Source organism: Acanthochromis polyacanthus, chromosome 11 (assembly GCF_021347895.1).
Source record: "Acanthochromis polyacanthus isolate Apoly-LR-REF ecotype Palm Island chromosome 11, KAUST_Apoly_ChrSc, whole genome shotgun sequence".
Taxonomy (NCBI): Eukaryota; Metazoa; Chordata; class Actinopteri; family Pomacentridae; genus Acanthochromis; species Acanthochromis polyacanthus.
In genome coordinates this window covers 34,474,106-34,498,114 of record NC_067123.1, presented here as the reverse complement: position 1 = coordinate 34,498,114, position 24,009 = coordinate 34,474,106, and the positions used below count along the sequence as shown (strand labels likewise).

The following is a 24,009-nucleotide window of genomic DNA, read 5'->3' as shown; positions in this document are numbered from 1 at the left end:
TGGTAGGAAATGACAATCATTAATCTACAGGTAAAATCAATCATTTATTTCATAAACCACAAAAACTACCATTTGTGTCAGAAAAATATAATCAAGTGTATAACCAAGTAAGCCATTAAACCATGTGATAACATAATATGCGTGTACAGCTATATAATCACATTAGATAAATGTAATGATGATAAAGAATCAGTAGGTTAAAAAGCATTGCATATTAGGAATGTTCACGTGTTAATTGTCCTACACAGATCTAACTAGATTATTCTGTTTCCTCCTTATGCCTCGTTGTGTCTGTTGGGGGACACAAGAAGCATCTTAAACAAAGAATGTGAACGAAGGTGCAGCACACGATGTGGTGATGTAGCTAATGACAGGAGATGGAAATCAGGTGATAAATATACTCTATGTACTGTAACACACACTGGGAAGGGTAAACAACTGTATTTAAAGAGATTTAAATCTACAAGTGGACTGAAGATCAACGGCTCTCCTCATTTTGTGCTTCTCAAGTGTGATAGAATTATATTGAATAATTCAATGGATGTGGTAGTCAGAAAAATACTAAACCACACTTACCGTTTTCTCTTCACAGCAAATGTAGCATGCCTCTTTTACTGGCGGAGGTCTCAGATCAGTGCTTATAAAGATTATGTAGGCCTGTAGATCCCATATAAACAGATCAAACCCAGTCCTCTTTGTGTACATTTGTGGCACCTCCTTGGATGTCAAAGTTTGTGTTTCAGTGTTGTTTGAAGAATTAGCTCCACATAGTGAATATTCACAAAGCAAACCCAATTCTCACTGAGTCTGATGTCTCTTGTGTAAATGTGCAGCTAAAAACCACTGAATAATACAACTAATATAGCAAAATGACACTTTTCAGAGTACAATATTTTTTATTTATGCTACTGTTATGGAGGGGAATAAAAAATGCAAAAAGAAAACCTCACATTCCATGTATTCATTAATGAATAAACCATAAATGTGACAAAATTAGAATAAAAACACATTTTTAGTCATCAAGAAAAAATAACATGCTATAGAGATGCTATGTATGCTAACCTTAATATAAGGTTATCAGTCCTGTTCTTATAATCTATACAGTTACCTTATGGTTTTTTTAAGAATCTGATGTCCATAATTATTATTATTTCAATATTAAATCCCCTGTTTTATTAGTTCTTTAGAAAATAAATGAACAAAACAACAAGGCAGGTCTGTCTTCTATACATTCTCTGTATTAAGATCCATTTTTTTTCTTAAATATAAGAATTACCATGGCAAATAGCAATTATTTGAGTAATTTACATCTCTAACCTTGATCTCACATGCATTATTCTCATTAAACCCTGTTTACTTTGGCTGTTTTGTATTCTTCTTTGTTCTAGTGCAGCATCTGTCTTATTAAAGGCTCAGACATGAAAATCAAACCTGATCAGTAATGTTCCTTTACACGTACTTAAAATCCTTTTAATGACAAAAACACTTGATGTCCAAATATTTGAATTAATAAGCAGTCACTTTCTGCTTTAAAGAAGTTAAATAACATTCAAATTAAGTTTCACATTTGCAATTTATTAACTCCTATCAAGTCAAGTGAAAATATTCTTTTGGACTTATATAAGTTTCATGGTGAATCTGCTTGTCTCCATATAGTTTCCCGTCCCTCCGTTGCTGCTTGACGCGGCGCTTCTTGGCACGTACGCGATGGTGGCTGTGTGCTTGATTTGCCCTTTGCTTTTACTCCAAAAGAGCATGAAAATAAAACATACGCTGACAGAGCTGAAAAACGAGACAAACCCAATGGTCGCTGCTATCAGGAGCGTCTTCACATCGAAGTGGAGTTTCTGATCTCCATTTTCACCCGGGGAGGCAGACGGAAAGGTTGGCCAGCCTTTAAGACGAAAAGGGTTTTTAGAAGATGATGGAAAGGCTCGGACACGGAGGCTGACAGGCAGACTGTCATTTCCCGCCGCATTCGATGCCACACACATATAAGTGCCGCTGTCTTGGGGCTGAGCGTAGCGAACCTCCAGCGAGCCATTGGACAGAGCCCGGACTCTCCCAATGAGCGATAAAGGCCTCAGTTGTGGGTTTAGCCAGCTGACAGATGGCACCGGGTCACCTTCTGCACTGCAGTAAAACACCACAGTGTGTCCCTGATCGATTCTTGCTTCCTGACGTTTGCGGTTCAGAATCCGAGGCTGTCGACAGGTAAGTAAACTCGGTAGCTCAGCTTCAGAAAAGTCTAGAAAGTTCCAGTCCTGCAGCTGGACTGAGGTTGTGCACGTTGGCGGACGTCCACCGAAGTTCACGGACAGTCTCCTTCGCACCACCCAAAGCAAACGGCAGTCGCATGCTAGCGGGTTGCTGTCGAGCCCCAGAGCCCTCAGGGAGTCCACTGAATGAAAAGCTCCTGATTCCAGTGTGGTGAGAAGGTTGCTGGACACGTTCAGCAATCTGAAATGCTCCAAACCCCTGAAGGCTCCAATTTCGATGCGTAGCAGCGATCCCCCGACAAGATGGAACTCTTGGAGTCGGAGCAAATCTCCAAGCAGGTTCCCATGAATGTAGGTGATGGGATTGAAAGAAAGGTCAAGATAGAGGAGATACACAAGGTGATGTAAGGGGATGTAGGGGACACCACTCAAGTTGCAGTGTTTAATGGTTAAAGAGGTGAGATTGAGGCCAAAGAGACTGTTTCCTGACAGGGTCTCCAGCCAAGCGCAATGAGAAATTACAAGCTCCTTTAGGTGCATTAGATGGCGGAAGGAGTAGTTTGGCAGCGTGGAGAGGCCTAGCCGCTGAAAATGAAGCCTCTTTAGCGCACTGAGCTGTGTGAGCGCCTCAATCGGTACAGCAGTGAGGTTACAACCGTCGAGCTGCAGCTCCTGCAAACTGTTCAGTCCAGTGAAGGTTTGATGAGAGATAAAGACTAAATCATTATCTGCTGCTTTAATTAACTGCACAGCTGCCAAGTCGCCAAAGGTAAAATCGAGGAAAACAAGAATCTCATTGCTGCTTATGTCCAGCAGCTGCAGGTTTATCAGGCCGGCAAAAGCTCCCACTGGAATAATCTTCAGCTGATTGTGAGAAAGACGCAGCGTTAACAAGCTTTGCAAGCCGAGAAAGGCCTCCACTTCAATTACTACTAAAAGATTGTCACTTAAATCCAAGTGCAGGAGCTGCGTCAACGTGTGGAACTGCCGATGCACCAGAGTCTTGATGGTGTTGTGGGTTAAGTTCAGGAGTTTAGCTTCTCGTGGGAGACCGTCGGGCACGTTGGTGAACTGGCCTCCAGAGCAGTTGACCTCCAGCGCTGCAGAGTTACAGCGGCAGGACAGAGGACACGACCAGCGAGCTTCTGATGTTAAAGCCACACCTGCTGCCAACAGGTAGAGAGCTGCCCGGCACACAGCTGTCCTCTCCAACATCTGGCGGCCTGCCTGCATGTGTGAGAAACTAGACAGCTGTAAAGAAAGCGTGAGAGCAGAAATTATTGTGGTATCACATTGTACCGGAAAAACACGATAATTACATGTCAATATGATCCCCGTTCTTCTTGCAGGAATCCATTTCTGTTTCATTTTCATGTGCAACATTTCACTATCATGTGTAATATTACTTTACTACTTCAGTATCACTGGCAGGATTAGTTCTTTCCTGTTCTAGTTTTATTTCTGCTGACTTATTTTTAATTTAATTCTGTTTTAGTAATGTATCATACTGGCTTTTCTATGAGACACTGCATTTACTCTCATAGTCAAGAATAATTATTACGATGCATTTCTCTGTGAGCCATGAAAGATAATTTCACGTTTGGCACAAGTTGTTTATGTATTTGCACTTGGGTTTTTTGTAATCTCTTTGCTAACAGAAAATAGCTTTTAATAAGCAGACAGCTGGTGATCGATTGTCCCGTCTCTGTAGAATTGCACTGAGGAAAAAACAAGAAAAATGTGCTTTTGTCAGACCATAAATGTCAGTGACTTCGCTTTGTATTTGTATTGTCATGTGTATTGCAACAATCCACTCTCGTTTTACTGATGTTATCTTAGAGCTACAGAGAAAACAGCACCATCCATCATTTTTGTCTCCTTTACCTTTATTTATCTGATATTTAGGCTCCTCGGCTGTTTTTCTGTGGAACCAGATTACCAGGATGAATATCCATCTGACAACTTGACACTTGAGCCGCCTCCATTCAGTGAAGACAACACTTCAGAAAAGCATGAGTGGACATTTGAGGTGAAGCTATTTGGTTAAACATGCAGTTCAAGAATGAATTTCCACCCTCAGGTTTATAGAAACCAGCTAATTGCAATCAGAAATGGGAGGAATTTAGCCTTTAAAACACACATTCTCAAGCAACAACAGCATTTAAATGAAAGATTTAAGGTTTGTAGTGTATTGGGTTAACTCTGATGTAACCATGAGTGAAGTGCACTTTTGAAACCACTATTAAGTGGCCTCTAAAAGACCAGCAGTTCAACCAGGAGAGCTTATCTCCTCCTATACAATTACAACAGTTGTAACTACCGCACCAGTTCAGCTTGATATCTTCAGTGTAAATGAACAAATACTAAAAAAATAACAAGAGCAAGTTGTATCCTCGCTCTGTTAGTGTTTAATTTGCGTAAACCTCCAACACATGAAGGATCACACGGAGCCTCTGATTATCTGTCGGGCTTCAGTTACTGTAAATATCGTCTTTCTGGGTAAATGTAGCATGAAAGGAGCACATATTCCTTGGCAGATATCATATTTAATGTGTCCACTGTGAAAGTTTGATTGTGGCTCGACTAAGAAGACCAGTTTATTTGATTATCGTGCTTATTCTGCATTTTGTGCAAGTTGTGGAATGAAGTTAACTGCATGAAAATTTGAAAAAAAAAAATGTTCGAGCCCAAATATAAAACGCATTAAAGGATTTGGCAAGGATGTAATAAAGCTCTCAGACCCACTGAGGCAGAAATTAGATCTATTAATCTTTGTTGGGGTATGTTTTTTTTATTTTAGTAAAAAATAAAATAAATCCTCTAAAATACAACTTGTTATAGATACATGAAAGTTTAAATTTTCATTTCAAGAGAGAAAAATGTGATTACAAAACCAATATGAATGTGTGCCAACAGATAATTACTGTGATATTTTCACATTTTTGTCTAATTAGATAAGATGAGATAAACTTTTTTTCTTCCTTCCTTTATTTCTTTTGGCAGATATTGGACAGAAATAAAATAAATATTATTACATGAGAATTGCAGTGTCTAGTAGAAAAAGAATAAGTAAAATATATTACTTAAATAAAATAAATTAGCTAAAATAAGAGTAGATTAGAAAGTAATACTGTCAGTGATTCTGAGATAATAACTAAAATCCCACATTACATCAAAATATTGCACCTGAAACTGAAATATTACATGATACTGAAACTGATGTTGTACAACTGTTGTTTTTCTCTTGTATACTATGTTTTGTCCCAGCAAAGGTCAAGATTAAGCCTTTTAGACTTCAGCTGACCCTGAACCTTCAATAAAATTCAGTAAAAACAGCAGTGATATAATCATCTACGCACAGACTATCAATAAAAAAAGCATCACAACATGAAAAGAACATTAGAAATAGTTCCAGTAGTTGGCGACGCAAAGATTATGACCTTAATATTCCCAGAAGTCTAATCACGTAACAGAGAGATGCATGATTGGAGGGAGGTCTATTTCAATTGTTTTTCAATATCAAATCATCATGATAAGCTTATTTTGTTTTTTGTTTAACTGTGGCTACATCCACCAGTAGGGGGAAGCAAAAGCAAAACTATATTTATGCTTTTAGTTTCAAGAAAAGTGGATGCTATGTACAGGAATGCAAAGGCAAAAAATGTAAAAAATTAAAGTCCAGTTACTCTCAAACAGTTACACAAAGTGGCGTATGAGTCTCTGTGTTCGAACGTGTGATCCCGACATGTGAACATGTAAACAGAGATGTGTTTTTAAGCTTGACTCCAGGGTAGCAAACAAACTGGAAGTCTGTAAAAATTTACAGAGGAATCAGCTCATCAGAAAATGTGTGACTGAAAGCGCCGTTTAAATTGCCAAGTGAGAGAGTCGGGAAATAAGAAACACCTTGGAGTGTGATGCCACCCGCAGGTTTTGGCAGCTTTGCTCACACGTTGTGCTGGAGGCTGCAGAGAATGTAGCATGGAAGAAGACGGATGGAAAGAGACACTACTACAGCGGGGAGGATTTCTGTTTGATTTGTGGCTTTTGTTTTGTAGAAACAGCTGTGATTACAAATGTAAAAAAGGCACATTTCCTCATCCCTGCAGACTGATTTATTCTGCTCCAGCTCTTTGAAAAGTGATGTTTTGTAAACAGTTTTCCACATAAATCATCGAATTCTGAGACCCGTGGCAGCCCAGAACACTAATCTTCAAAACTTCAGCAAACAATATGCCAGAAGGATTTCTTATTCTGCCTGAGATGATACTTTTTTTTATCTTGACTGGTTATTTGTTTTGCTCTCGGGAGCAGAGTGTGACTGCTGGTGATGACAGGAGCTTCCCCAGCAGTGACTGATGGAGGACGACTTCTCCTCAACTCCTCTGGGAGCACGCATACAAAAGACTGAAAATAGTGTGCAAAAGGTGAAATCGCAGCATTTTCCTGCTCTTTGACAGCCTCAAGAGCTCAAACACAAAAGGGTGGTTGAATAAAAGGCACATAATTGGAGTAATTTTGCAGAGAAAACAAAAGGAAAATCAGGTATGGTAACTCACCTTCTCTTCAGGCTCAAGGGCTTGTCATTGTGAGAATTCCATTTTCACAGTTTTGTGCCTTGGGAAATATGATTTCTTTCTTGTTGTTCGTAAATGTGTTGCTTTCCCCCCCAATTATCTACAGGCAAAAAGGCTTTGTTTGTTTTTTTGGGTCTGTCAGCTCCAGCTTAAAACATTCTCAGAGATGCATCCAAATGAAACAATCAATTTGAGAAAGCAAACACATAACCAGAAGAAGAAGAAGAAAGAAAAGCTTCATCCTCCCATTCGGAAAACTCCGGAGGAAGCGTGATGCTGTAGCTCAGTTCCCCTGTTGCTCCGCTGTCCTCATGGCAACAACAACCTGGCTGTGGATGCGCGGGTGCTCGGTGCATGCTGGGGGATTATATGCGCTCGCTCCTGGACTCCATCCAGCACGCTGCACTGGATGACAGAAGGCAGGCGCAGGTCAGCCAAATGCAGAGATTTAGGAGCAACACCAGATGGGAATGATTTTGTGCACCGACACTTTGAAATAAAGGAATATCTTGTCAGCTCTTTGCTCAGTCAGAGATATTTGAGAGTTTAATTAAGCTAAAAACGTACTACATGTTTGGAAATTCCAGCATGATCTTTCAGACCATCACAACTAGTCATAGCAAGCGACTTAATGCTTCCATTTTCATCATTTTGATTTGTTTAAAGTTGCTGGCACTGATTGGTGAAAATCTACTGGGAAAGATATGATTTCTATGTCTTCTGTCACGATCAGATGATCGTCAAAACATTTCAAAACCTCTACAAAGGCTTTTTACAGCCTGGAATCGCAGTACATATTAGTGTACTGTGGTCAGTCTGTTCTGTGGTAAATAAACAGGCTGTGAGGTATACACTGTCATGGAAAAAAATACTAGATCAGTCTTGTTTTCTTCAGTAAAGGATTGGACTGTTGATGATTGGGCTAAGGTTCTCTTCAGTGATCAATCCCATTTCCAGCCAACTTTCTGGTTAGGAGGAAGCCTGGAGAAGCTACAAACCAGACTGTCTGCCCCTACAGTAAAACATGGGGGTGGATCAATAAAGATCTGGGGTTGTTTCAGTCTGGGTGGAACGGGGCAAATGCAGCTGTATGAAGGGCAAAAGAACCAGGTCATGTTGGATTTTCCAACAAGACAATGCCCCTTACCACATGGTAGGGTCATTTAAAGCCTGGATGGAGAACCAGAACATTAGAACCATGCCTTGGCCTGCTCAATCACCAGATCTAAATCCACTTGAAAACCTGTGGGAAACCATCAAACGTAAAATGGAGAACCGCAAGCTCAAAAACAAAACAAATTACTTTGAATTAGTGCAACAGGAATGGGCTGCTGTGACAGCAGAACAATGTTAGAAGCTGGTGGAGAGCATAAAGAGACGCATGTCTGCAGTCATCAGAAACAATGGTTATGCAATTAAGTACTAACTCCTGTGTGGATCATGTGACTAAAACAGAGAGAAAAGAAAACATGGAATGTCTAAAAGCTGTTTTTTTCAGTATAATGCCATAGCTATAGATGGAAGAACTTAGGGGATTTTGGTTATTATCAAGAAAGTCATGGAAAATGTCTAAATATCAGCTCTTAAATGAAACTCTTATGAGGGATTTTTTAGTTAGCAGTATATTTATTTAAACAAATGTCCCTTTTGTTGCAGCAGGCATCAAAATGAACAAGACATTAAAGAAAACAAGAGTGTTCTAATCATTTTTTCCATGACTGTATATAGACTACCATTCAAAAGTTTGGAGTCGCCCAGACAATTTCATGAAAACACACACTTTTATTCCTGTGCTAACATGATTGAACGAGGATTTTTTTAATCATCAGTTAGCCTTTCAACACCATTAGCTAACACAATGTAGCATTAGAACACAGGAGTGATGGTTGCTGGAAATGTTCCTCTGTACCCCTATGGAGATATTCCATTAAAAACCATCTGTTTCCAGCTAGAACAGCCATTTACACATAAACAATGTCTAGACTGGATTTATGATTAATTCAGTGTTATCTCCATTGAAAAAAAATGCCTTTCTTTCAAAAATAATGACATTTCTAAGCCATCCCAAACTTTTGAACAGTAATCTATGATATCAGCAATAAGAAATAAAATAGAATAAGCAAGAATTGAAGTGATTACTTTGTGAAATTTAAGTCACAAGAACTCTCCATCCTGAGACGTGTGTAGGTGGAGTTTGTTCAGATCTGACTGACAGCAACCAACCCACCATCTGTCATCAAATGCTGATTCATATGTTGGTAAATTCTGTTTCCTGATTGATTCTTAAAAACATGTCACATTTTTTCTCACCGAGCTGCTCAAGGAGCACAGATTTGTAGCTTTTTAAAAGCTGAATAAGAAGCTGATTAGATTTTCAAAATCCTCACCTTCATTCCAACCCTTTATTTAAAATGAGCTGAATAAAAAATTAAAGCATGTGGGCACATAAACAAGAAACACGGATGACAATAAGAGTATAAATATTGAAAGGCAAAGTTAGGTAAATAATAAAAAGATTAATTACATTTAGAGACTAATGAGTCGACGAAACAATAGCATCTGGAAGCATAATGATTTAAATTACTGAATTGCCTCTAAGGATAAAATGAATCAAGTTTTATATTGTTTTGCAGGTTATTCCAGCTTGACGGTGGACTCTGAGTAAAACTGGATTCTCAGTGTAATCCAATCAGTGCAGCTTGTATGGTTGGGCCCACACTAAATGATAAAAACAGGCAATACAAGTCAAATAAATAAAATTCTGCATCTGTTGCAACTTAAAGAGAGGGAGGGTCACCCAGCATTAGTATAGAGCGATGACTATTGTAGCAGTCATTAGGAATTAGTCTTAATGCGGAGTGAGAACCAGAGTCTAAGAGCTAAAAGATGTGGTTAAAAATTATTGATTTTTGTCAGTTTTTTAAATCCTAAACCTTTTTTAACAACTGACTGTTATTTTGCAGATTTCTCCAGTTTTGTGAAATTACATATGTCTTGTAACATCAGTAAAATTAGTAAATAAACAATATACACGTCAAAAAATAATTTTTTTTCACTGTACTGACTGTAAAATTACAATATCTTTACTGTGCTTAAATCATCAAAATATCGTCTAATTTTCTCAATATTTACAGTTATTTGAAAGAAAAAACCCGAGTTTTACAGAGTGAGAAATGGTAAATGATCTTTCAAACTTCTATTTTTTACAGATTTTCCCAAAGAAAAACATTAATTTACACTGTAAAAATACATATCAATACATATTCATATGTAAATCTGTCTTTTTACATATAGTAAGTCATTCTGTGTGACTGCAAAATTACAGACTGCTTTATTTAATTCAGCTAAAAATATTATTTTACCAGTATTTACTGTTTGGCATTGCACCAATTTTACGTTTTTTTTCCCCTTACACCCTTGCTCCCTGACTTTGACATTTTTTATGCTTTTATTTGTATAAAATGTCACCATAATCCAGAACTGAAATAGAAATAAGTTGTCCCAATGAACGTTTGTCTACAGTGCAGAAATGTCTACTATGCTACAAAAAATCCTGTAATTATTTACTGACCCAAGAGCTCTTTTGTCGAGACTCAAGTTTAGAAGTAACCAAAACTAGTTAAGTTTGGGTTTTACAGACTGCAATCCATCTAAATACATGAGTTCTTTGTGTTTTCATTGGTCCCGTTTTCTATAATCAGGTGTTTTTCAACATCCGTGGCTGATTCAATTCAAAATCAGTTTTATTATCAAGTCAATTCTCAACTCTTGTCTGATTTTAAATCTGCTGACTCTCCGGTTAGACAGCTTGTCTTTTCCCATCTGAATGTGTCTGTGAGCCCCGTTACTGTAACAGCTGTAAACTCATTTCTGCATTTCTACTTCTCCCTCCCTCATCACACCCACACTGCTCCACTTCATAATTGTATTTTTCCAACAACTTGTTCTAATTAGAAAACCCTCCCCCAGCCATCAGGTGTTTGAGAGGGAAGGCCTGCCTGTCGGCTCCACTGCAGGATTTGTGAGGTGTGCTGACACGAAACACGCGTGATGCTGAGTCAGGAGCTCGCCATCTGGTACCTTAGGGAGGCTGCATTCATCAGCGAATCTCCATCCAAACCCGGAATCAGCAAGAGCAAAGATCAGAGACGATGGGCCAAACCAAAGGGCCACGTTGCATAATATCCTCCTGTCTCTACATCATCACATTGTTTCATCATAGCTGCTCCCTGTTGCTGGCAACCGCCGCGATGCCTCTTGGAAATTCTGCTTTTCCAAGAGGACAGTTATTTTCCCCTTTATTAGACAGAGTGCAGTAGAAATTACAGAAAGCTGACAGGACGTCAGAGAGAGAATATCCTGGTCTCCATCCAATCCCAGCATCTATCTTAATCCACCCAATGCTTTTTTTGATGGTATTTTTGCTGCTCTATCTTTTCTGTCTCATCCACAGTTTGGTCAAAGAAAACAAACAAACACATCTGTTCTTTTTAATGTGATCCATTTGCGTTTCCTTTCCTTGGATAATTAACACTCAGTCTGACACTTTAATTTATATTACCATCATTAGCAGCAAATACAGATTTATTGTTGTTTATCAATGTGTGCTAACTTCTGTGTTAAAATGTGATTCATTGTGCTGTCAACTCTCCTGTTGTCTTCATTTACCGGCACCAAAAAATATTGTTTCCTTGTCTGAAAAAAAATCCAAAAATTCAGCAAAAAATTCCCCAAATTTCTGAAAATTTGCAAAACCTTCCGGAAGAAAATTCCAATAATTCTTTGAAAGTTTTATTTTCAAAAAAATCCCTCACATTTAGTGAGAAAAGTCTTGTAAATATTTTTTTTAAAAAAGAGCAAAAATCTTCCAAAAAAATCCTAGAAATATCTAAAATGACTACATATATATCAGTAAAACTTTGAATATTTTCTTTAAGATCATTCACAAAAATCAACCAAAATCCAGTGAAATTTGCTGGATTTTGGTTGATTTTTTGTGAATGTTTTTTTCCCCACCAAAAAATGTTAAAACATTTCCCAGAACTGTTATGTCCACACTGAAAATGTGGACATAAAATTGTTTTTTTTCCCACATTTTCAAACTTTGAAACCGGTCAATTTTACCCACAGGACAACACGAGTGTTAAAGTAAGTAGAGACTCTATCCCTGCTGTTTTCTTTCCTTGCTGACATGTTCATATGGTGCTTTTTAATTGCCAGAAGACGCATCATGAGCAGCCATGGAGGATAATTTCCACCTTTAAACCACAGCGTAGTGACGCAGTCACAAAACCATGTGTGGAACTGATCCATACATGGTTTTGGGGGGGGGGATTTCTGCTTCATTATTCTTCTACAGTATCAGTTTCCTGCTTTAGCATGTATGACCTAATGTTAAATACTTGGACCCAAAGAAGGGAATCCCAGGTGTGCATGAGCTTAATAACACTTCCTGTATTTCAATAACACACAAGCACATTAGCATAACAGCTACAGGCAGGTAGAAGCTGCTAAGTTCCGTGCATTAGCATCCTACCTGACTGACAATTTCAAGTTTTGTTGAGGATTTGGAATGAACGGTATTAGGTCGCCCACCTAGTTTGTGTTTTTAGTGAATTAGCAGTTTTAATGACTGCACTGTGTGCAAATGTTTCACCAAAATGATACCACCATCATTATTTTGAAGGGACACTGTTGCTGCATCCTGGGCTGAACAACGCCAGTGGTGATTGATGATTAGTTAAAGAACTATAAACAAGCTTAAGCTGTTTTCTTCTCTATAGCAGAATGATGAGGTGCAGTCAGACCATTCTACATGTCATTGGATTGGTCTGACTACTAAATGACTCCCGCTACAATCCTCACTGAACTTACATGAAACATTAAGTGTCTCCTTGCAGTTTACGCTCAAAACACACTTGTACTTGCAGGTTACACGACTGGTTTCCTTTTTAGGGAACTGCTGGGGGAGGCACTGTTTCCCACTATAAGCTCTTGCATTGAACTTTCAAATTCCAGGATAAATGCAAATTTTGCGTAAGTGATAGTCGGCTGCTCCTAAACATTTGCTGTACTCCCAGCATAAATTAGCCGTCTGGAACATTAGAGTTACAACTGCAAAAGGGCAGATTACAAATAATCAAACCAAACAATGAAATAATACACCATAATGTGGGGTATCCATTGTCCACTAATACTGTACCAATATTACAGCTTGCTATTGTGCAGCATAGATTAGCTTTACGGTGTCTGAGTTGAGCTGAAGGTGAGCTGGTGTGCTCAAGCTGCAGCGAACAGGCAGGAGTAAGTAGAGAAAGAGGCTGATGCTTCATAGATCCTCATATTTTAAAGAAAACAATGGTGCAGAATTACATCTAAGCCATTTTAAGGTAGAGAAGGACTATTCTATCCAAGAAAAAACTTCAAAATCTTCTTAATATGCAACTTTGATATTAACAGACATTTGCTTTTAGAGGTTTCATCAGTGCCTGAAGAAGGACTTTAATATTGAGCTAGAAAATGGCTGGTTTCAAACTCCTAATTTCTACCAATTTACTGCTGAACATCTCCACTCACAGTGTTTCTCATTTCACGGGAATCGTCCTCCAGAAGGAGCAGTTTCATTTACATGTATTTTCATTGCTTAACTCCACTTGCACCTCTCATACTCGAAGGGTATTCTGGACCGCTGCAGCTGGTTGCAAATTAGATTCACATGATGAGCCAGAAAACAGATGAACTGAAACACTGTGCGCAAAAAAAAAAAAAATCAAGCCTGTATGAGGAAGCCAGACTTCCTCTTTTACTTGTGACAGAAGCAGAGCTCAGTTAAAAACCGATGCACTTTCTTCCTCAGACACAATAACTTTGCTGATCGTTCTGCAGTAAGGTGAGTGCAAACCCTCTTTTTATTTGTAGTAATGTACTTAGACTGTTTGGCAGATTGTCAGTGTAGATATACGCGGCTTTTTTAAGAAAGAAGCTTAGAACTTACAGTAAAGGGTGTTTTAACGCCTCCTTTATGAGGTGAGGAAATCTTGAAAAAGTCCACATTGCAGATTAGAATCGGTTTCTAATTCTTATTTAACACTAAAATGAAACTTTTAGAGGCTCCAGTTTGCTCCGATGCATTGCTGTACACTGGTAATTAAGTTATTACTAATGTAATGTACTGTGTTTAGGTTTTAGCCTGAGATGAGCACATGAAATTAACTGTCTTTAAGGTAGCTTTTTATGTGATATTTCCCAGTTCAGTCGCATCCAAATAATCTGAAGGAGTTCGTATTCTACATGCATTGTGAATTCGTAAAAGTTATTGATTCATGTGTTTTGTTTGAATTTTAAAAGTTCTTTCACATCGCAGTGCAGGTTTTGATTCACTTGGTTTGACAGGGAGCTTGTGTTTTCTCACCATGGGCTACAACCCATGAGGATTGTCTTGTAGAAACTCATGTTTTTGCAGGAATCTGTCAAGAACAAGAGAACGTTCTACTCTACACTTTTAAAGGAACATTCGTTTCATAGGGTGACACTCAGTATATCTAAATATGAGTAATTTAATCAACAACAAGACGACATGATCATCAATATCCCCCGCCACATGTGATGTCTATGAGTCTACATCCAAAATAGTGATCAAGGGCCATAACTCTGTTAAATATTATCGCACAGGTCTCATTTTCGAACTTGATCAAGGTGTCCATGGTGTGAAGCTACACACTAAATTTCGTAATCCTAGCTGTAACAGTTTCCGAGAAAAGCTGTCCCCTTCATCTCGGACGGACGGACGGACGGACGGAGGCCAAACCTATATCCCCCTTTTCCACTTCGTGGAGGAGGGGGATAATAACTCCAGTATTTCCAATGCGGGAAATGTCAGGCTAATAACATTAGTACTTCTAAGAAATAAAATTATAAGTAAATATGATAGAACAGTTGATTGAATGATCAAAAGTACAAAATATTGAGACTGTGTTCTTTGTGCTCAGTGGAAATTTTCTGTGACTCAAACAGGTTTCCTTTTGTTTGCTTGTTTCTCGCTCACATCATCTGTATAACACGGGAAAATCCTAAAAATGCCACACATTCTTTCTCTACTAACAGTCCACAACCCAAAGAGGTTGAAGTCACAAAAGACAATGAAAGGCGGCAAATCCTCACAGCTCAGAGGCTGAAACATCACAATGACTCAATTACTTGATTAGTCCGATTGTTTCGGCTCTAAGATCAAGACAAGAGTCACATCTCCTCACATAAAGTAACTCATTTAGTTTGTTGTTTCCTTTTCAGGATGCACATTTTGTGTTGTGCTGTGCTGCTTTTGGCTTTTGTGGGCATCGGCTGTTCTTCATCTGCCTTAAACAAAGTGTGGGAGGAGTGGAAAATCACACATGGCAAAGCTTACAACAATCAGGTAAAAATCTTTTCTGTTTGTTGCCACAGATCAATATATGATTGAAGGACTTTTGAAGTCCATGGGATATATCTTGCATACATTTTTATTAAAAATAAAAAACAAATGTTTTTATGTTCATTGTGATCATGTCTTTAGAAATTCCATAATTATTTATTATGGAAACGGTCACTTATTAATAAAAATGACTGGATATCACTAAAATGTCAACTAAACAACTGTCCGAATTCACTAACAACCACCTTCTAATTAGCTGACACTAATAAAATGAGCTCATTCAAAGATTGTTTTGATTCTGCTCTTTTTATTAAGTTGAGATAATCATGACATATTTCTTTTTTTGGCAAAATATCAATTTTATATGGAAAATAACAAATTGCATCTGTGTCCAAGAAATCACTTTCAACTTAGTCACCCATTACAAAAACACCTCTCAAGGAAGTGTGTTAATTCCAGATCACATGACCTGCTCCACATGATGTCATTTCCTCCTGAAGAAAAGACTGGCAAGACTCCAAGGCTTTCTGAGTTATTTAATATAAAGTAGTCAACAGGTTTACTACAATATCTTTATAAATAACTTTCAGTTTCAATTTTAATCAATTGTATTTATGATATTTTAGAAGAACCTTTGTGTAAAAATGTCATGTGGTGTTTGGTTATAAGCGGCCATGTTGATTTTAGGCCTCAAAATAGGTAAAAATGTCAACTATGATACATGTCACAATTCTGTATTGATCAATCAGTTGACATCTTGTGTTTCAGACTGAAGTCGCCTTCAGGAGAGCAGTCTGGGAGAAGAACATGCTTTTGGTGCTAAAACACAACCAGGAGGCCTCAGCGGGAAAACACAGCTTCACGTTGGGACTGAACTACCTGGCGGACATGGTAGGATTCAACCGCAGGGGAACAGTTTGTGGTTTCAGCCATCTGCTGGGAAGTCAGGATGTCGAAACTTTCTGGTTCTGGATCCAAATACAGGAAGAGTCTAGAGAACTTCAGCCACAATAATAAATAGGTTTCATGCACATAGACTCAAAGCATAAATGTGGGTTTAGATATGTACAGATATTAAGATAAATCCAATCCAATAATTGTAAGAATCGCATTAGATAAGCAGACGACTCATTTATATGCATTCATTATATGCACAGATCGCGTGATTTATGATAATAAATTGAGCTAAATTTAAATGACAACACTTTCTGTTCTCTACATTAACTGAGAGACTGAATGCTATGCCGTTAAAATCATGGCAAACATCTCAGAAAATATGTCAAAACAAGGCAAAGTCTGCCAAAGATAAATAAGGAATAAGCTATTGAACAGGTGATGTGATCAAATCGACTGCCAGAACTTAATGATAATAAAAACTTCATTTATATAGCTAATTAAATGAATAATTAGCTATATTAGCAATAATAGCAAACAAAGGCAATTTTAAAAGTTAAAAATAAAATTGAGGGTTACAGCTCTAAATTAAAAATCAAAAACTAAAAATTAAAGCTAAAAGTAAACCTCACATAAAAGCAAGTCTGTAAAAGTGGGTTTTCAGAAGTGATTTAAAAGGAATTACTGACTCTGCAAGCCTTATCTCCTCCTTATCATCTGCATAAATGTTTAGTAGAAAAATTCATACAACTATTATTGGAATTTTTGAAGTTAAACGTCATTCCAACTGGACTGTTGGTCAGTAATGCGTTTCTCTATCTCTTTTGAGTGTTTGTCTCAATGTTATCAGACTCATAACTCACTAAGGTGGCCTCGTAGGGACAATAAAAGATTCTTCTGCTGCAGAAATACTAAATTCCAGGACAGGAGTGGGTTGATGAGCCCCTGTTTAGGAGAGCCGTGTATCTGAGGGACCTCTGGTGGAGACAAACTGAACGACAAACACTGCAGCTCTAAACACCAACATACTGACGTCTAACAGAACCTAAAGCCCATTCACACTCGCTGACCTTGTAGTTGGTGCACGTTGGATGCCACTAACCCACACTATTAATCTGCATTTAAACCTGGACCAAGCGAGCTTAATTTAAACCCCAGCCTATAGCGCTGCTCTAATCTTCCTCCATACAATCTGATTAAATTAATCCAGTACGTCGGTGGGGCAGCGTGGACAATCAGGACTAATGTATGTGATGTATCTGGGAAGGCTGTAAAGCCTTTTGTTTTCCACTTTTTAATCAGACACGGCCAGAAAAACGTATAAACAGAAAGAAGAGTGAGATTCGGATTGGGTAAATGATCTAAATCTAAATGTGAAATAGTGGCATTTCACAAATATCACTCTATTCTACATGTCTCATTAAAAAAAATTGGCAAAAAATAAACAGTTTGCACAAATCACAGTTTGTAAAAAACAAAAAATTCTGCACTCCCTCACATAACCGAGAAGCTATCAGTGGTTTAGCTGCAACTGACAGTCTCCTGACAAAAATTCAGTGAGTTTTCGGTTGAACTGCAGGAAGTGTTCATACAGAGGACAGTCGACAAAAAGGGAAACAACTTGGAGAGACTATGAGGAAAATAAAACATACTTAAAAAAACTAAAAAGCAAAAAAATGGTATAAGTTGTCAGCAAAATATATGTGACATGGTGAAACATCTTTCTAGAGTTAGTGTGATCAGTGTAAAAAAATTAATAAGGAAAAATTGTAGACACTGTAAAAATATAAAATAATAATGATAATTATTATAATTATTATTATTATTATTATAGGAGTTAAACATCTATATTATGTGGATTGCCCATTTTTTCCAAGTATTGGTGGCACTTGTGGGCACATATTGATTGAAAATACTGAAATGTAGTAGTCAGAGAAATACTACATTTGCCTTTTCATCTTTTGACTCATGGCATAGCTTTCTTAAACTAAACAAAATACTTTTTGAGTTCCCTCTGCGTCTAGATGTGGTTGTGCTGCTACAGTAGAGGTGCAGGATGTTTTTATAGCAGTGGAAAAATGAGTCCAAAGACAGTACAAATACAGTAGGAGCAAAAAAATCCGAGGGTTAAGGACTCAGTCTTAGTACATGGTGTCACTCTGCTATGAGCTACCGAGTTTCCACTAGAACAAATATTTATGCACATGAAAACCCATACGTAATATTTCAGTGTCTGATAATTATGCAGAATAGCAGTAAAGCTGTGGTGCAAAGCTGCAAACTGTTTTCTTGTTCAGTTCAGTTGCATCATAAAAAGAAACTCAGAAGAACTCAACCAGAGTAAGAATTACAGGAATTAGCTAAAACACACACAAAAATCTTATATGTGCACAGTAAGATAAAATAATTCTGATATTTTTTGCTTTTTGTGTACAGATTTTTGATTTCAGGTTGCAACACATTCCTATTAAAATCATGGAATGGAAGTGCAGTAACACAAAATAAATCAAAATGTAAAAACATGACATGTATTCATAAGACCAGTATGTCTTTGCATATTGAAGGAACCAAGAAAAAACTGATTCTACCTTCTACAATGGCCTCTGGCTGTAGTTTTAGCATTGTGCTTTTTGTTTTGCATCATTTAATGCTCATTTTGTGTCTTTCTGTGTTAATTCTGTCTTTTGGTGGTCATTTTGTGTCTTTTGGTGTCTTTTTGTGGTTGTTTTATGTCTTATTTTAATTTTGTGTCTTTTAATGATTGTTTAGTGTCTTTTTGTGGTCATTTTGTGTCTTTTTACGGTCGTTTAGTGGATTTTTATGGTAATTTTGTGTCTTTTCATGGCCGTTTTATGTCTTTTTATAGTTGTTTTGTGTCTTTTTGTGGTTGTTTTATGTCGTTATTTTAATTTTGTGTATTTTTATGGTTATTTTGTGTCTTTTTGTGGCCATTTAATTTCTTCTTATGGTTGTTTTGACTAAAACAACGAAAAAGGAGGTGGCTGGAACCATAAAATCTTATTTTTGTTTATTATTTTATATGTATTATAATGTATTTGAATGTATTTATGTTTTTAGCACTTTTATGCATAATTATTCAGGTTTAGAGTATGACAGTGTGGGTAGATAAAGGTTTGGGGAACAGAAATATGCATAAGGTGTCATAAGGAGGAGGGTTTATTTTAAAGACAACAGGAAGCCTGGATGGGCGTGACGTGTTGACTCTGCAGGAAACTGGCAGAAATGTTTGGGACACACACAAGCTTTTGGCCCGCAGTCAGAGAACAGTGTGTCACAGTTACTGCAGAGAATAACATGAGGACAGTTTAAAGATTCTTCACTTGTAGAAAAGAGTGAAATCTGATACCAACTACAGCCAAACTGTACAGCAAAGGTGAAGAAGGGTCAGAGCTAAAATGTTTAACCTTATCTGGGATCAAAACGTGTATAGTTGATGATGGATCTGCTCTGTAGTTTGTGTTCTTTCCCTGAGCCAAAGGTAACAGAGGTTATCGGTACTATTGCAGGAAAGCAGGTTGAAAATAAAATCTAATCTAGTTTTGTTAGAGCAAAATTCATGAAGGACAAGAACCAGAAGGACCGTGATGGAGAGAAAACCACAATCGCACATTATGAAATGTTCTTTTCTGACCCTGAGTGGAGCTGCTTCAGTGGAAACAGACTTTCACAAGAAGCTGCAACACACTGACATGATGAAATCTGTTGCATTGTGACCTGCTGTATTTGCACAATTAATGTCAAATCAGCCAAAAGGTGAAAGAAAGCCGTTGAGTGAAGGTCATGAAACATGTTTTCATCCTTCATGTGCATCTTCTTAACCAGTATTTCTTCTTCTTTAAAGACAGCCGAGGAGATCAATGAGAAAATGAACGGACTGAAGCTGGAGGAGGTTAATCAATTTAGAAATGACACTTTTAAGGATCTGAGTGGCAGATCTTTACCTCAGAGTGTCGACTGGAGGAAGAAGGGTCTGGTCAGCCCTGTCAGAGATCAGGTAAGATTTAAAAGTTCTCATTGTCAAAACAAGGGCTGGAACTCCCAGTTTGGGGCACAACTTTAAACTTTGAAGCAACCAAAGCAAAAAGGAGAGGAGAACCGGCTGCTGTTGCTCCAGGAAATCCAGACAGCACAATTATAAGAAGCAGAAAAATGTGGATTTGAAATGTTGAACCGTGCACCTTACTCACCCAGACCTGGCACCACTTGCTTGGTTGCTATTTTGAAAGGGATGAAGAAGTCATGCATGCTGCTCAAGACGTTATTCCACAAAGAGACAGCAAATCTTGAACATCAGTAGACCAAATGTGTTGAAGTTAAAGAAGACTATGCTTTTGTCCTCCTGGGACATTACATGATGGGGCCGAGAACTTTTGAAAGTAGCTTATAAAAACAGAAAATGAGCACAAGCCACTTAAAACTGCAGCAGCAATCGTGTATTTTCTTGGTTTTCAGGGCTTATGTGGGTCCTGCTGGGCCTTCAGCTCTTTGGGAGCTCTTGAAGGCCAGATGAAGAAGCAAACTGGTTCCCTTGTTCCTCTGAGTCCACAGAACCTGGTGGACTGCAGCACCGGGGATGGAAACCTGGGCTGCAGAGGAGGCTACATCTCCAAAGCCTTCAGGTACATCATCCGCAACGGAGGCGTCGACTCGGAGAGCTTCTACCCCTACGAACACCAGGTCATCCTCAGCACGCACCCAACACTCATGCAGTCAACTCTATTTAACACCAAATCATAAATTATCATATTTTTGAGCGGCAATTATGCTTTGACAGATGTGTCAAAACATAACAGAACGCATGTAATCAATTTTTAGCTGAGGTGTTGAGAGAATTAGAATTTGTATATTTACACTTTACATATGCAGTGTGAAAGCATGAATAGCAAATGAGACTCCATGGACTGTTGGGATTTGTTCTATTTGACTAATCTGGTCCATAATGTATTCTGCGAATCCTATTTGTAGAATGGGAAATGCCGCTATTCTGTCAGTGGAAAGGCTGCATCGTGTTCCAACTTCCACGTCCTTCCTAAAGGAGATGAGCGAGCTCTGCAAGCCGCGGTGGCGTCGGTGGGACCGGTGGCTGTGGCCGTGAACGCCATGCTGCCATCTTTCCATCTGTACAAAGGAGGTGAGGTGGGACGCTGCAAAATGTGGGAATCCTGTTCAGAAATCGCAGATGAGCAGCTTTAACCCTCCTGTGGTCCTCATTTACGGGCACCAAAAAATATTATTCAAAAAGTAATTCAGCAAAAAAATTCCCCAAATTTCTGAAAATTTGCAAAACCTTCAGAAAATTTCAATAATTCCTTAAAAGTTTTATTTTTTTTTAAAAAATCCCCCATATTTGGCAAGAAAATTCTTGTAAATATTTTTCAAAAATTTTTAAAAATCTTACAAAAAAATCCTAAAAATATCTAAAGTGAATGTATATATCAGTAAAACTTCTAATATTTTCTTTAAGAACATTCACCAAAAAAAAAAAAAAAAAAATCAACCAAAATCCAGTGAATTTCACTGGATTTTGGTTGATTTTTTGGTGAATGTTCTTAAAGAGACATTTTTACTTTTTTATTATTTTTTTCCACCAAAAAAATGTTGAAAAAATTCCCAAAAATGTTGAAAATGTGGACATCAGAAGTTTCACTGTGAAAAAAGATTTTTTTCCCCCCCACATTTTCAAACTTTAAAACGGATAGAAGCTACCCATACTCCACTGAATAGGAGTCACTTTTGACCCATGCTGTGCATCAAAGGGTTAAAGCCATGGTTTGGTTTTGGTATCGCCTCGGACAACTAAGACATTTGTGGAGAATTAAATCAGCTGTATGATATTTGTTAGTAAATTTCATACAAAACAGTTTTATAACTATCTGACAAAAAATAAATAAAAGAAGTCGCCACCTGGATTTAATTCTATCGGATATTGAATGCAACACAAACAAGATGAAATAGTCAAATCAAGACAATGTTTTTGTAAAGCAGGTCTGAAGCATTATAGATGGTGTCACATAAGTAACCTAATAAGACTAAACACTGCAGTAAATAAGCTATATTGTTATTCAAGGTGTGATTATACTAGAGTAATATGAGTATAAAAATTACAAAAAGTATTTCTTCACTTGAATAGAATACATATTGAGCCTGAAACCCTCCAAAAGTGACTAATTATGGAGATAAATCTAACTAATGTGATGTACAGTTCGACACTACAGTATTAGAAATTTCAGGACTTAATCTAACTGATATAAACATAAAGGTTGAAACTCTACAGTGTTAATAATAATACAGATTAACCTGACTTATTTAGAGCTATTTATTTTAGTATTTTATTGTTATAGTTCATTTTATAGACTTGAAGTTGTTAGAAGTGAATAAATAAAGTCACCAAAATGCTACTTTAGCTTCACTAAAGTCTCTGATATTAAACATGTGCATCTCTTAGGTTTATATAACGTTCCCAGCTGCAACCCGAGGTTAATAAATCACGCCGTCCTGGTTGTTGGCTACGACACAGACGCAGGACAAGACTACTGGCTGGTGAAAAACAGGTGAACGTCTTCATCTCTATTAGCCTGATAGTAAAACAAGCGTGTCTCTGATATTAAATGTGTTTTGTGCTTTCAGTTGGGGAACTTCGTGGGGAGAAGAAGGCTTCATTCGCATCGCCAGGAACAAGAATAATCTCTGTGGCATTGCCAGCTTAGCGGTTTACCCGACACTTTGAAACTGTGGCCCCCACCTGTATATAGGTTATTTAATTTAATATCTAGATGTTTGGGGTTTTTTTGTGCAGACGCTGGACTAAAAATGAAAAAAGCCAAAGAGAATTTGTTCAAAAAGCACAGAAAATCTTGGATGATTGATGAGTGACTGAATATTTGAAGTATGTATGTCGTAGTTTCTCTTCTTTCGTTTGGGTTTACACTGGAACACACACACACATTCCATGTATTTATTTGAAGACTGATATTTAAATGTTAGCTTTTCACTCTTAGACTTAATGGATTTAATAAAACTCATGTCAATCTTGGGAGAAGCAAACAGATTAAAGTGTCTCATCTGCTTTGGCTAATATAAGTTCATTTGGGAGGAGCTTTTCTCTTAGTAATTTATGTAAAAAGATGAGAATAATAAACATTTTCTAAACTGGATTCCTTTTGTTTTTGTCATCAATAATAAGGATTTTCAGTCTAATATGCCTTTTTGTTGTTTTGCTGCAGTCCTCGGTTGTTTCTCCATTATTATTATTGCACTATTTGAATTTTCTTGCACGTTACACTATTCCACAAGCCACTTTTTCCATCCTTCACTCTTGTACATATTGTTAATAATATCATAACTATATTGACGTTTATTGTTGCTCTTACTGTATGCCGCAACATGGGAAATTTCCACTGACATGGGGAGTAATAAAAGGATTATCTCATCTTATCTCATAAATATTATGTAAATCATTCTAATATTATGTAAATCATAATATTATGTAAATCATTCCATTAGTATTGAGCGTTTTTGTAACAGCATCATGTTAACACTTGTCTTAACACTGGTCTTTTCTCTCCATAACCTTTTTAGTGCAGTAACAGAATTGTAGCACCACTATTCTGTATAAATGTTTTAAACACCATGCGGGTCCTCCAGTTGCGTACATTTTTCTATCATACGTAATTGTAAATTCATGTGCTTTTTATCATCACACAGCTATATGTATATTCATCATGCTCCATCTATACATGAGAAAATGTGTATTGTTTTATTGCAAGTTTAATTTTAGTCCGATTTTAGCCCTTTTGTATTTCATGTCTGGATCCTTCCTCATTTGTGTTTAGCTGCTGTAACATGTAAATTTCCCTGTTGAGGGATCAATAAAGTATATCTTATCGCA

The 24,009-nt window shown here is 37.5% G+C and overlaps 2 protein-coding genes across 3 annotated transcripts; one reads left to right on the top strand and one right to left on the bottom strand.

Moving 5' to 3' along the window:
• Positions 1 to 31: 31 nt before the first annotated feature.
• On the bottom strand, positions 32 to 7,125 carry LOC110964965 (leucine-rich repeat and immunoglobulin-like domain-containing nogo receptor-interacting protein 1). Its single transcript, XM_022213880.2, has 2 exons — positions 6,779 to 7,125; positions 32 to 3,470 (listed from the first exon to the last, which is right to left on the bottom strand). The coding sequence occupies exon 2, from the start codon at positions 3,450 to 3,452 to the stop codon at positions 1,617 to 1,619; it is 1,836 nt and encodes a 611-aa protein (XP_022069572.2). The 5' UTR covers positions 3,453 to 3,470; positions 6,779 to 7,125; the 3' UTR covers positions 32 to 1,616.
• LOC110965047 (procathepsin L-like) lies at positions 6,189 to 24,009 on the top strand. 2 transcript variants are annotated; one of them, XM_051956155.1, is made up of 9 exons: positions 6,189 to 6,764; positions 13,653 to 13,685; positions 15,086 to 15,209; positions 15,975 to 16,097; positions 19,963 to 20,115; positions 20,574 to 20,798; positions 21,087 to 21,252; positions 22,567 to 22,672; positions 22,749 to 24,009. In XM_051956155.1, exons 3-9 carry the CDS (start codon positions 15,087 to 15,089, stop codon positions 22,846 to 22,848), a joined length of 996 nt encoding a protein of 331 aa, XP_051812115.1. In that variant the 5' UTR covers positions 6,189 to 6,764; positions 13,653 to 13,685; position 15,086; the 3' UTR covers positions 22,849 to 24,009. The 2 variants fall into 2 exon arrangements, with proteins under 2 accessions (XP_051812115.1, XP_022069691.1); XM_022213999.2 differs by lacking the exon at positions 13,653 to 13,685.